This window comes from Glycine soja, chromosome 17 (assembly GCF_004193775.1).
Source record: "Glycine soja cultivar W05 chromosome 17, ASM419377v2, whole genome shotgun sequence".
Taxonomy (NCBI): domain Eukaryota; kingdom Viridiplantae; phylum Streptophyta; class Magnoliopsida; order Fabales; family Fabaceae; genus Glycine; species Glycine soja.
Window position 1 is genome coordinate 34,451,747 of NC_041018.1, and position 13,313 is coordinate 34,465,059.

Sequence of the window (13,313 nt, forward strand, 5' to 3'; positions counted from 1 at the left end):
AAATAAAGATGAAAAAGTATATTGAAAAAGATAAATAGCTAATCAAATTAAATACATGTACAAAGATTAAAAAAAGTGTGATGTGAGATTGTTGACAGAAAATATTTGGGAGTAATTAACTTAATTAAATTTGAAATTAAAAAACTCTAAATTAAAAAAATCATAAAATTATTTTCATTCAGAATAGTTGCTATATACATAATAGTTTTATATTAGTGGGAATCTTCAATAAAGCTTATCATTTAATATATATATATATATATATATATATATATATATATATATATATATAATATAAACATCAATATTTTTAGGATTTTTTTTGGGTAAAATGAGGAAAAGATAAAAAGCAAAACTTAGCTTATACAAGCTAGGTGATGCGAAAAAGCATCTAAAGCAAAGGAGAGAGGAATAACAAACTCCTCAATGCACACGAGCATAATTTTAAAAATTGAATCAGTCAGATATTAGTTGAAGTGCATGATCCAATTTCTATAGCTTGATAATTTCAGTCTTCAAAAAAGCCGAAAACGAATCACATCACAAATATAATTCCACTCCAAAGCTGATTAATTTATTTTTTATCATTATTTTTTTGTTTAGCATGCTACATATTTTACTTTATTTAGTTTATTATTACTATTATTATTCAGTTATTATTCTATTGTTAATATTTATAATTACTAATTTATTATTATATTTTATGTTTTGATTAATTTTTTGTACTATTTTCAAAACCAAACCGGACCCACCGGTTCAATCAGAAATCAATGAACCAGCCGGTGACAGGTAAAATAACACAAATCGAGGTTGGATAAACCGGTCAAGAATCGGTTAAATTGGTCAAAAATTGGTGAAAACCAACGGTTTCACGGTTAAAACCAGTCTCTGTAAATAACAAGTGTTCAGTTCAGAGTAAGTAGAATTTAACTCCATGACAAACAATAATATCACAATATAACCATTCTTTGCTTCTTGTTCTTCATCTTTAGTAATGAAATAGCTTTGCTTTGCTGTCGTGAAGAAGAAAAACATGTTGGGAGATTGTAGAAGCGAAAACGTTACAAAGATGATGATGACGCAGAGATCGAAAACCCGTATGAATGGCACTGAGTGTCTGGTGGCACAACTTCACTTGTCTCAATTTTATTTTATGTTAACTTAATTAAAGTTTTGTGGCTTATGGTTTGGGCCTCTTGTCTGTGTCTTATAAGTCATTTTTGACTTAGGCATTTGAATTTGCACTCCCCTCTTTTTTGGATCATGCATCTGGCTTTGCTTTCACGAATGTAAATTTGCATTTTAGAATGAACTTTTCGAAATTCGAAATACAATGGTAGGTGCAAGATTCAATAGTGAAAGTGCAGGAAACAAAGAAATTTAAAAAAGGGAGCAGTAAAATTGCAGCATGCATCTATCAAGCTTCACTATTGGCATAAGATTTACACATTAATAAGACCACTTGGAATGATGGACCCATCTATAAATGATAAACAAAAAAATGACATGACTCAGGATGTGGGATTACATCCTTTAATATACAACCATGCAAATTTCCTATTGGCCTTTGGCAGCAGCTAGCTGTTTCATTAGGTTAAGCACTTCTAATCCTTTTGAAGCCAACTGATCTTTATACTTCTTATTCGTTAACACTGATTCATCAATTGCTTCCTTGTATCTACAACGGAAAGAATCCAGCTTTGCTTGTGTTCCACGGAGTCTCATTCTGAGCTTAGCCATCTCTTTGTTGTTTTTTAGGCCACCCTGTCAAAATTAAGGTAAAAACAGTTTACTATGATGACTCCAATTTGAGCACAGAACTCAGCATGAGGTGGACCAATAACTGTTAAGCCAAACACGTACAATCTGAATAACAAACATGCATCAATTATTTTGATAAAAGCTAGCCGCTTGGCAATTGGTATATGTAGTAAATAAAAGTCACATTTGAAATTGAACCGGATATACCCAATACAATATGATACATACCACGGGCATTTTGGCCTCCATATCGGAAAGCTTCCAATTCAGCTCCTCAATATGGACTTTGGCCTTCGATAACTAGTAAAGAATATGCCATGATGTAATTAGTGAAATTAATAGTGTTTAGTATAACCTTTATTAGGCTTCTTTTAAAAAAGAAACTGTGCTAAACACATCTTTTGAGAAAATCTTAAAAAAAAAGATTTAGCAGCTTATTTTTATCAGAGAAAAGTAAAAACAGTAGCCTTTTTACAAAAGATGGGTGAAAGAACTTGTAGAAAAAATTACTTCTCTCTCCCCTCTCTCCTCGCTTTCTCGTCTCTCCCCACTCTTCCCTTTTCCCATCTCTCTCTCTCTTGCTGCTCTCCCCTCTCTATCCCCATTCTCTTTCAGTTCTGCTGGATTATCTCTTTTAGGCTAAAAGAAATAAAAATTGTCAAACAGTTTCTCCTTTATTTCTAAAACTTATTTTGATTTTTAACTTTAAAATAGTTTTTGTCAAAATAAAAATTGGGCCAAACACAGCCTTAGTAACTATCAAAAGATAAACTTTTCCATTTACCTCATCCTGGCAATTCTTTTGCAGAAATTCCATTCTTTTATGTTGATCTTCCATCTCAATCATCAATTTGTCCCTTTCTTTTGTCACAACAGATTGTTTGTCCTTGAGGTTCTGCAAGTAACCTGATATGATCAGTAAAACTAATACTGTATGGATTCTCGGACAGAATTTTATTCCCTAACCCCCAATCCTTAATTATAAATATGCCCACAATTTCCTATGGACAAATCTTCTACTAGTAGCAATGATGGAGAAACCTGAAACACGTTCGGGCTTGATAGATTATCTCCTTTATCAAGAACATGTATTTCCTTCCGAAGTTCATTTTCTTTCTCCTCCTTGGGACTGTCATGCAGCTCATGCTCCAAAGATTGCATCTCAGAATTGGCTTTTGACATCTACAATGCATGTCAATATAGAGACAATTATGCCTTGCAATAAGTCACAACTCACAAGCCCACGAAATTTCTAACAACAAATATTCCTTACTTCTTGGGATTGTTTGCTCTCAGCATTGGTTGTTTCAGGGTGATTTTCCAGGTGGTCCAATTCTGAAACCTTTTCCCTGTAGCCATAAAATGACACCACAAGAATACTGATTTAATTTGTTTGACAGATAAAGCTGGCAATCCATCTTTGAAAAATAAAAAGCAAACAAAAACTGGGAGTAGCAGACAGAGAAGTTGTATTGAGTACTCAGGGATTTCTAATTTGGAAGTAACCAATAGAAACCACCCAAGTCAAATGAGAATGGCCAGAAAGCAAAAAATGACAAGTTGAAGTTGAGATGTGCTGCAAATAAATTTTAGATTAGAAAAAGGCGAAGGGAATGAAATTGTAGTTGCATTAACTGTTTCAGTTTGTCATAAAAAAATCAACAAAGTGTAAATGAACATCTCAAAACATGAATTGTAGGATACACCTCTTTTGTATGTTTTTATGCCACTCGACCATCAAGCATCCAGTCAAAGATACAGAAAATAGCAAGACTTCTCCGCCCACCTTGCCCAATAGATGATATATTTTCTTATTCATAAAATAATGAACTTACATTTGACAATAAATAAATAAATGGGATCAACTCTTTTATTGTCTTGCACCAGATAAAGTAGGCCCAGTTTAAAACATCTAGACTAAGTACAATTCAATACTTGAAGGGTCCTATACTAAAGTAATGTGATGGGCTAATATCAGATTGCATTGATTTAGTATATTTTAGAAGAGAATAATGTGTATTTGATGCATTCGTGTGATATTATGATAACTCCTCTTTCTAGATGACTCTGATTTTATTCGATAGTTTCCAGTTTTAAGTAAATTAGAAGAGAATAATGTGCATTTGATGCATTCGTGTGATATTATGATAACTCCTCTTTCTAGATGACTGATTTTATGGGATAGTTTCCAGTTTTAAGTAAATTTGAAATGATTTGATTTGATTTGACCTACCGTATACTATCTTCTTCGTCAAATTTATTAGATATATTTATAATTTAATTTCCGAAATTACCTATTTTACTTTATATGTGGCGTGAATTAGTAGGGAAGTCGGTAAAAAGGAAAGTGGGAAACAATACATAGAAACCTATGCCTTTTATGGTATATTTTTTTGAGAAAATGTTCCTTTTAATGAATTAGTGATTTCCTGCATTATTTAAACCATTAATAGTAGGTTTGGAGAAGTTCATAAAAAATTTGACAAAAAAATTGAAGTTTAGTGAGAGCCATATCATTTCCTGGATGCTGTGCAGTTTCTGAGCATAGCATGAGTTAAGGATGTGCAAATTAACTAGAAGCATTTGAAAAGCCACAAAGAACTACGAGCCTACAGCTTTCATGTTCAACCCAATACCTAAGCCCACTTTTTTTTCAAAGAAAATCAGCACCCAAGAGCATAGGTGTGCTATTCCTATTTTCTACATAGTCTAACCGTGCAATTCAATCATCACGTGCATGGTCACCCCTCTTTTCCAGCAAGTTACATATCCAAGCATAACTAGGTTTTGGCCCATTCCTAATAGAACTTACTAGATGCCTGGTAGGACATGGACTCTTGATGGAAGAAACCAAAGACCAACTACCTAAACAATTCTAGGAGGAAACCTAATTACAAATAGAGACAAGGGATAGATTAGGGGGAGAGATTCCAGGGACGAGCCATCATAGAGAGCCGTCTTGAAGATAAAATCATATGCATCCTCCATAGAGATTGAGTATTGAAGACAAAATTGTTGAAGATAAAAAAACAGATGCATCCTCTATAGAGATTTGAGTATTGAAGACAAAATTCTTGAAGATAAAAAGCAGATGCAACCTCTATAAAGACTAAGTGTGAAGACAAGATTCAAGAATAATGGCGATTCAAGAATAATGGCAATTCAAGAATATAACAGACTGTTCTTGTCTATCCCTTGATTCTCTTTTTTAGTGTTTGAATTCATAGTATTTATGTTTCCCATATCTTCCTCAGGGTTTAAGGGGAATTTTGAAGCCCTAGACACAAGTTTGATAGTTTGACATGAATATTGTTCTTTCACTTTAACTAAATGATTCAAATCGCAAACATGCCATCACATGATGTGACTGCAATTGCACTTCAACTTAACTTGCTTGTAATCTTTTTAACAGAAAACTTGATGATTCTTGTACTAATTTGTTCAGAGACACTATTAGAAGATCTTGTCAGGTTTCTAATGCTAGATAAAAGGTGTAGTGATGTATAACTGTGAGTAATGATTATGAAGACAACCTAATTTAAAGGTTTAAGTGTTTTGTCACTGTAAATATGGCTTCATTTGGTTTTCATTCTTAAAAACAAATGTTGGTTTTAGTCCTTATAATTTTTTTTTAAAAATAGTCCTTGTTATCACTTTGGTCTTTAACCAAGCCAAATGGTGTCATGCGATTCATAGAGCCGACCTTCCTAGTGGGACAAGACTTTGTTGTTGTTATTGTAGTCCTTGTTATCACTTGTAGACTGTTTAGTTCAAAAGAGGGGAGGGGAGGGGAGGGGAGGGGAGGGGAGGGAAGGGATTTTAATAGAGGGGAGTAGCCATTTTCTTGTTAGGTTCACAAGGGGAGGGAAGGGGTTTTAAAAATAAAATTACTTTTGTATCCTTATAATTTTAAATTTTAAAACATAAGTAGATATATTTTAGTCATTTTATTTAAAAAAAAATTAAATTCCCTTCCCCTCCCCTCCAAATCCCCCAATATTGGAATGGAGCAAAAATTAAATGAGGGATTTTGCTCCCCTCCATTTCCCTCCAACCAAACACTATGTTAGTGCCGACATAGCATGCTTTTAACCATGTCCATCAAGGACTATTCTGAGATGGTGTGTGATGTGGCACAACTAGATGAGATTGCTTGTTGGATAAGGTGTCAATGGAAATGGAAACGTTCTAATTGCAGCATAGTACAGCTGGATATTTAAATCCATTTAAAAGCCTATTTGTAATTGCAAATCTGTGATTCTTTCCTTAATTAGAATTATGACGGCGGTAGATGTGGTGGAGGTGGATGATGAAATGGATGAACTACATATGTTGGACAAGGCGCGGATATTAGTGAAGACACCATGGCAGCCATTAATTCAGCACAAGGTCTCCGCATGGATTAATGGGGTTGAATACACTGTGCATATAGCTGAAGAAACATGTTACAATCTGGATAGATGCAAATGTCGGGGAAGAAGCTTCATAGGCTCGTCGGAGGAAATAAGCATTGACGATAGTGAGAGTGAAACAGGATGCAAATGGCAATCGAAGGTAGACCGCTAGAAACAGACCTGTCGGAGGAGGACTTTCCTCCGAGCACAGAAAGCGATGAGCAGAGCCGACGAGACACGGAGGAGCGACGGACTGAAGGGCAAAATCGCAACAAAGAACCACAGGTTAATAACCAGGAGTCACTGACACGAGTTCAGGAATGGGTCACATCTGATTCCTGCAGCGGACAAAAACAAGTTGACCGAAGCAAACAAAAGCCTGATAAAAGTGAAAAAACACAGGCACAAAGGACAACAATTGAGCCTAATCACGACCCCATTTCCAGAAAAGAAAAGGAGATTAAAAGCAACAAAATCTGGTCAGAAAAGGAGTCAATAAAGGTGATACAAAATCTGGCAGCAGAAATTACAGAAAAGGAGCATGCACAGGAACAAGAAAATAGCAGAGAGGACAAAGACAAAGAGGTGGGCCCAACGACACAACAAAATTTTGAATTTGTGAGCTCAAAGCCACATGACAGGACACATAATATTGGGTATGATGGGCCCTCAATGGGCCTCTCAAAAAATACCTCTCACGGCAAAAGTGAAGGTGCAAAAGGGAACGTAAAAGGGGAACAAAAAGGCCCAGAACATGTGGAGAAGGTATACTCCAGAAGCAGAGGGTGCAGAAAGCAAATGGAGCATGAGCACAATGTTGGGCTTCTAAAAAAAGCAAACATACAGGCCCACAAGGAGGTCAGCAACGCAATTGACAAACGCGATGAGTATTCACCGGAAATGAAAGGCACTGGGCTAAAAAATTGGCAGAGATGACAGAAATGAACACAGTGGAACATTCAACACAGGATCCACTACAAACTAATAGTCTGAAAATGTGTAACAATGGAAACAACATCACAATGGAACATGGCGCAGGATATGGGAGTTACAAGTGGGCAAGGAGATGCATCAGTACTCACAAAGTTATTGTGTATGGAGGAAGGGGATAAGGAGGAGGCCAACAAGATGGGAAATAGGGGATCTGGATAATAAAGATCATTACATATAATACAAGGGGGTTAGGAAAGGGGATAAAATGGACAGCAATTAGAAGAATGGTACAAAAGGAAAGAGTTGACATGTTATGTATACAAGAAACTAAGAAGGAGCAGCTAGATAAATATGCCTATCATGCATTGTGGGGAGATACAAAAGTTAAGTGGGAACTGCAACCAACCATCAATAGAACAAGAGGACTGCTATGCTTGTGGAATGAAAACTCATTCAGACTGGACAGGAAGACAAGTGGTCAAGGTTTTATTTTTCTAGAGGGTATATGGGTCCCTGATGGGCAGAAGGTGTCTATTATCAACATATATGCACCATGCAACATGACACAAAAGAGAAATCTGTGGGAGCAAATTAAACAGCTGTGAGATTTAAGCCCAGGAGTGTTGTGGTGCATACTTGGAGATTTCAATAGTATCAGGAGACCAAAGGAGAGAGTAGGGCTGTCCCAAAGGGGGGAAATAGATAGTAATATGGATGAGTTCAATGAATGGATAGAGGACCTTCAACTTCAAGATGTACCTAGTGTGGGGACGAAATTCACATGGTACAAACCTAATGGGACAGCAAAGAGCAGGTTGGACAGATTTCTTGTATGTGATGAATGGCTTTGGAAATGGCAAGGTACCACACAATTTATTTTGGAAAGAAATTTCTAGGATCATTGCCCAGTCATGCTGAAATCTCTCGAGTTGTTGACTGGGGACCCCGACCTTTCAAGATTTTAAATTGCTGGTTTCATGACAAATCATTTCAAAGGCAATGAATAACAATGTAAGAGGTTGGGGTGGGGGGGGGGGGGGGGGGTTTGCTCAAAGAAAAGATAAAAAGGATCAAGGCTAGGCTGAAAATCTAGAATAAGGAGCAATTTGGAGATACCCATCAGAAGGTAGCAACTATTGAGAAGGAACTAAATAGGCTTGAATCTAAAGGTGAGGATAGACAGCTATCTGTGTCGGTCTCCAACGTGAAGGGCAGGAAGAAATTTGGCAAAAGCATGGTAAGAGCACTCTTTAATGCATTGAAAGCATGATGGGCGGCAAGGGTCCATTCAAAAGGGTCTTGGGCTGTCAACTTGGTCAACGGAGCCGCAATGGATGCATAACCACAAATAAACAGGCAATAGAATCCAGCGAGGCCCAAAAACTACGCAACACCCTGATGAATTTCAGCGTTGGGCACTAGAGAATAGCTTCAACCTTAGCCTGGACAGGTTCAACTCCCTAAGCCGAAACCAGGTGGCCAAGATACTCAACCTAAGTTTATGCGAAAGAATATTTTGACAATTTAAGAAAAAATTGTCCATCCAAAAGAACCTAAAAGGCTTGTTCCAAATGAGTTAAATTTTCACTTAAGGTTCGACTATAAATTAATATATCGTCGAAGAATACTATGATAAAATGTCGAAGACATGGTCGGCAAAATGGAATTCATTGTCGCCTGAAACGATGACAGAGCGTTGCACAACCCAAACGACTTCACTCTGAATTCATAGTGGTCGTGATGAGTGCAGAAAGCCGTCTAACAGACATCATCCTCATGCATTAAAAGGTGATGATATCCCTGAAGGTCTAACTTCAAAAACCAAGTTGCACCCCCAAGTTCATCAAGGAGCTCATCAATTGTGGGGATCGGCAAACGATCCTTGATGGTAATCTCATTCAACGCGCGATAGTCAACACAAAACCTCTAGGAGCCGTCATGTTTTCTGACCAAGAGTACCAACGACAAGAAGGGGCTGGTGCTAGGGCAAATGAGCCCCTTCTGCAACATTGAATCAACCTGGGCTTCAATTTCATGTTTCTGGAAATGAGGGTAATGATAGGGGCGAGCGTTCATAGGTTCGGAGTTTGGAAGGAGGTGTATATGGTGATTGGTAAGTCGCGAAGGAGGCAAGGAATGTGATGTCTGATACAGGGGAGCAAATTTAGTGATGAAGGTGTGAATTTCCGGAAGAAGTTGGGTTGTGTTTGGGTTGAAGGGAGCTTTGTCGATATAATGCAAATATGAAAGCAGGCACTGGCTCCATCATTGCGAACCAAAGGACGAAGTTGAGGTGGAGTGATGAGATGAAGAGAGGAGTCAGTGTCGCCCTTCAACTCAACAATGTGTTCTTCTCGGAAAAACTTTATAGATACATCATTGTAGTCCATCAACACAGGGCCAAGGGATTTGAGCCACTGCACTCCCAACACTAGGTTCGCACCACATAGCAGCAGGACGTGGAGGTCAATGGTGAAAGTGACGTCCTAGACATGTACCGGAATAGCTTCACAGAGAAGGTGGCAATCTAGCTGATGTCCATTACCCACCATTACGCGAAAAGGAGTAGTGGTTCGAGGTGACAGGCCCAATTGGTTTACTAGATGCTCCTAAATGAAGTTGTGGGTACTACCCCCATCAACTAAGATCACCACCTTCTGTGTTGCAATGTGACCCAAAAGACACAAAGTCTCAGGAGCTAAATGGCCCGAATGTGTGTGTAAGCTGATGTGGGCCTGAGGTGGGTCATGGGTATCAAGTGGGTTGGGTAATAATGGGTCCATGGCAGGGTTATCTTCTAGAAAACCCTCATCATCTTCTGCAATCAAAAGAAAAGCCTTAGAGGCGCATTTGTGGCCGCGATGGAACTTCTCATCGCAATTGAAACAGAGGTCATGCTCTCGTCGCAAGGCTAACTCCTCAAGAGACAATCACTTGATAGGTAGAGAAGGGAGTGTTTTCGAAGGCGTAGGTAGCAAAGGGGAAGAGGATGACGCCAGAGAAAACGAAGGAGGAGACAACGTGTTGGAAGATGGAATTGGGGCAGGTCTGCTGCGGAAGGAGCGTCAACTATCGAGAACTTTCTCCTCCTAGAGTTTAGCCAAGCCAGCCGCCTGTACCAACATCAGTGGTTGCAGGGCCTGAACTTCAAGGCGAATCTCCAGGGTCAAGCCGGAAATGAAGCAGCTCAAGAGGAATTGCGGTGCGAGACCGATGATTCGGTTTGCCAGGACCTCGAACTCAGAAAGGTATGCCTGGACAGTGCTGTGTTGCGTTAATTTGAACAAAGTCCCAGTAGGGTCCTCATACTGGGAAAGGGCAAAGCAAGTCTAAAGAGCTTGGAGAAATATCGGTCAAGACATGAGATGACCATTACGGGTCATCCACTGGAACCAAGCAAGAGCTCTACCTTCCATGTAAAAGGAAGCGATAGTTAGACGCTCATGGTTAGGGTTTGAGTGAAATTCAAAGAACTGATTTATCTTGAATATCCAACCTAGAGGGTTTGTACCATCGAACCTTGGGACTTCAAGCTTCATGCCATGAGAAGAAGAAGGCGAAAAAGGTGGTGGAATGGCGGTAGAGGACGATGGGGAGTGACCAGATGATTCAGCGGTAGCAAGTTTGTGAATGAGTTCGTCCAGCTTAAGGGTCATGGTGTGAAGGGTCTCCCTAAGGGATAATTGATGGGTTATGAGCTTGGTGATGGAGTCCTCAAGTCTGTCGGAGTTCACCTTGGATTGAGTCGGTTCCTCCATTGAAGACGAACAACGAGAGCACCAAATTGTTATTGCACGAGGATGATAACAAGCAAGAACCTGGCTTCGAGGGCCAATGACCTCCAGAATAAAGAGAAGGAGAATATTAAGGTATTTTCATTGCCTCTGCTTTATTACAAGAATTCTATATTTAGAGTGGTATTACAAATAACAGAATTTGTAATTTAGTGCTAACAGAATTAGTGGAAAAGCAAATGGCAGACCAAAATGGAAATATGGCAGACAGGATTGCCGGCTCAGCTTCCAACGGTTCAGACATAGTCCTTGAGGTACCCAGGTGTGGTCACCTTCCCATGAACCTTCCTCTTGATCGTGGCCGAGGTTCATTCTTCCTATCAATAAGTTAGGTAAGGTTTAAACTTTTCTTGGTCTCTACGCTAGTATGCAGCTGTATACTTTATGTTCTTGGTTTGTTGCAAGGGAAAATATTTTTTTCAAATAGGTGAGGTTAATCTCAACCTAAGCTATCTCTCTTGCCAAATTTAATAAAGTTCAATGATAAACCTAACATTCAAATTGTTTTGCAAGATAGCAAGTTACATAACAAGAAAACCTATTGGAAAAATAAGAAAGTAGTACAATATAAACGAGAGAAGAGGGAAATAAATTAATTTAAAAAGCTAAAGAGACCTGGAATTTTCCTTGATATGTGCATTTTCATATGTAATAGTCAATCTTTCACGTAGGGTCTTGCATTCTTCTCTACAAGATTCCAATTCATTCCTCACCTAACATTTATAGACAAATTTTATTAATTTAAGCAGATGGAACCATGAAAATCAGAAAGAAAACTATCTATCAAACTTGAAAACACCATTGGCAAAAATCATACAAAACTTTATCAATTTTCTTCTTTACTACACTTTTCATAATATCGAAAAATTATTTTCTATAGGGTTTTATCATAAACTTATTTGTGTTTAGACAATGGAATGATAGACAATGGCAGTGCATATAGCCGCCAGAGTGCGTTATAGCGCCCTATTGACATCTCTGTTGTCTAGTAGCAAGATGATAAAATGCTTTTTTGCATAGAAACTCAAGGAGGAAATATAAACGAATGTTCCACTTGGATATGACTCCACAAATGACAGGAATAAGGCATGAGTAGATTAAAAAAGACTCTATATGGCCTCATTCTTGGTTTGGAAGCTTCACCAGCTGTCCTTAAGATACAGTCAAAACCAAGGTCCATATAAAACATTCACACGAAGGTAAAGTCATACCATTTCTAGTCTATGTAAATTATATGATTATTGCAAGTGATGATGATGCTAAAATTGTCAAAGTCCAAGGGAGAAATTAGCAACTCAATTTAAAATACTTCCTGAGTATTGAGGTTGCCTTGTCCAAACAAGGTAACTATTTCTCCAGAAAATGTCCTGCATCTTCCTAAAGAGACAAGTTGGATTGCAAAATCCCTAAAGCACCCATAGAGCAGAATCACAAAATTGGAAGTGATGAGGAGACCCCAATAGTGGAGTAAACCCAGCATTAGAGATTAGTGGAGTTAGAATAGACTAGCTACTTATGGTGCCAACTGTCCATTTCTGTTTTCTTTTAGATGACACTTTCTATCAATTATAACTGACAACTAGATAGGTGTGTTGAGATTAAAGGACATAATTGAAAATCTGTGTATTTCTCTTTATTCATTGACTCAAAGACTGTGTGATATATAGATAAAAAAAAGAAGCTAGTAAAAAGGAAAAGATTAATCAAAATCTAATCTAAATCTTAGAGATATAATCCTAGTAGATAAGATAAAAGTTTCCTACTTTCCTAGAAATAAGGTTATCATATCTCTTAATCTCTACCATATCATAAACAGAATCATATATTAATCTCTACCATATTATAACAGAATCATATCTTATCATATATCCTAAATCTCTATCATATCTTAATAAGGTGCATCATGACAACTAGATGGGAGCATTGTGTAACAGAACATGTGCGAACTAGCACTCTTGTAATTTAATTTTACATTTCAATAATATTCATCAACATTCTACTGCAAGATTTATCAATTTGTAATAAGTGGGACAGTTCTATCAATGCCACACCAAGTTGAACACAACTTATATAGTCAGTATGGTTAGTTAATTCATGCAAGACCCATGAGAGACATGTTCAAGCACTGAATAGAATTCTATAGTATTTGAAGGCTACCCGCTACCCTAGAAAGAGGATTATTATTTAAGAAAGAAGGAAGATTGTCCAGAGATATATACAAATGTAGATTATGACAGATTGATGGTTGATAAGAGACCCATCATAGGATATTATTGCATATTCTTTGGTTGAAATTTGATGAAATGAAAAAGCAAAATGTTTTGTGAGGTTGAGTGAAAAGGCAGAAATTCATGATGTGGAATGAAGATGACACTTGATGACCTCAGAATAGAGCATGAAGTTTCTATAAAGTTATTTTGTGAAAATAAGT

General features: G+C 37.6%; 1 protein-coding gene across 3 annotated transcripts in view; it reads right to left on the bottom strand.

Annotated features, from left to right (window-relative positions):
• Window positions 1-1,274: 1,274 nt before the first annotated feature.
• The window catches only part of LOC114393385 (kinesin-like protein KIN-7O), a 39,853-nt gene continuing 27,814 nt past the window's right edge, over window positions 1,275-13,313 (bottom strand). Inside the window, exons 28-33 of one of the 3 annotated variants that reach the window (XM_028354700.1) lie at window positions 11,498-11,595; window positions 3,035-3,110; window positions 2,803-2,943; window positions 2,546-2,656; window positions 1,990-2,061; window positions 1,275-1,764 (exon numbers count right to left, since the gene is read on the bottom strand). In XM_028354700.1, coding sequence (XP_028210501.1) covers window positions 1,558-1,764; window positions 1,990-2,061; window positions 2,546-2,656; window positions 2,803-2,943; window positions 3,035-3,110; window positions 11,498-11,595 — 705 coding nt within the window. In that variant the 3' untranslated portion in view covers window positions 1,275-1,557. The remainder of the gene's footprint in view (window positions 1,765-1,989; window positions 2,062-2,545; window positions 2,657-2,802; window positions 2,944-3,034; window positions 3,111-11,497; window positions 11,596-13,313) is intronic. The other 2 variants (XM_028354701.1, XM_028354702.1) reach the window with 2 other exon arrangements.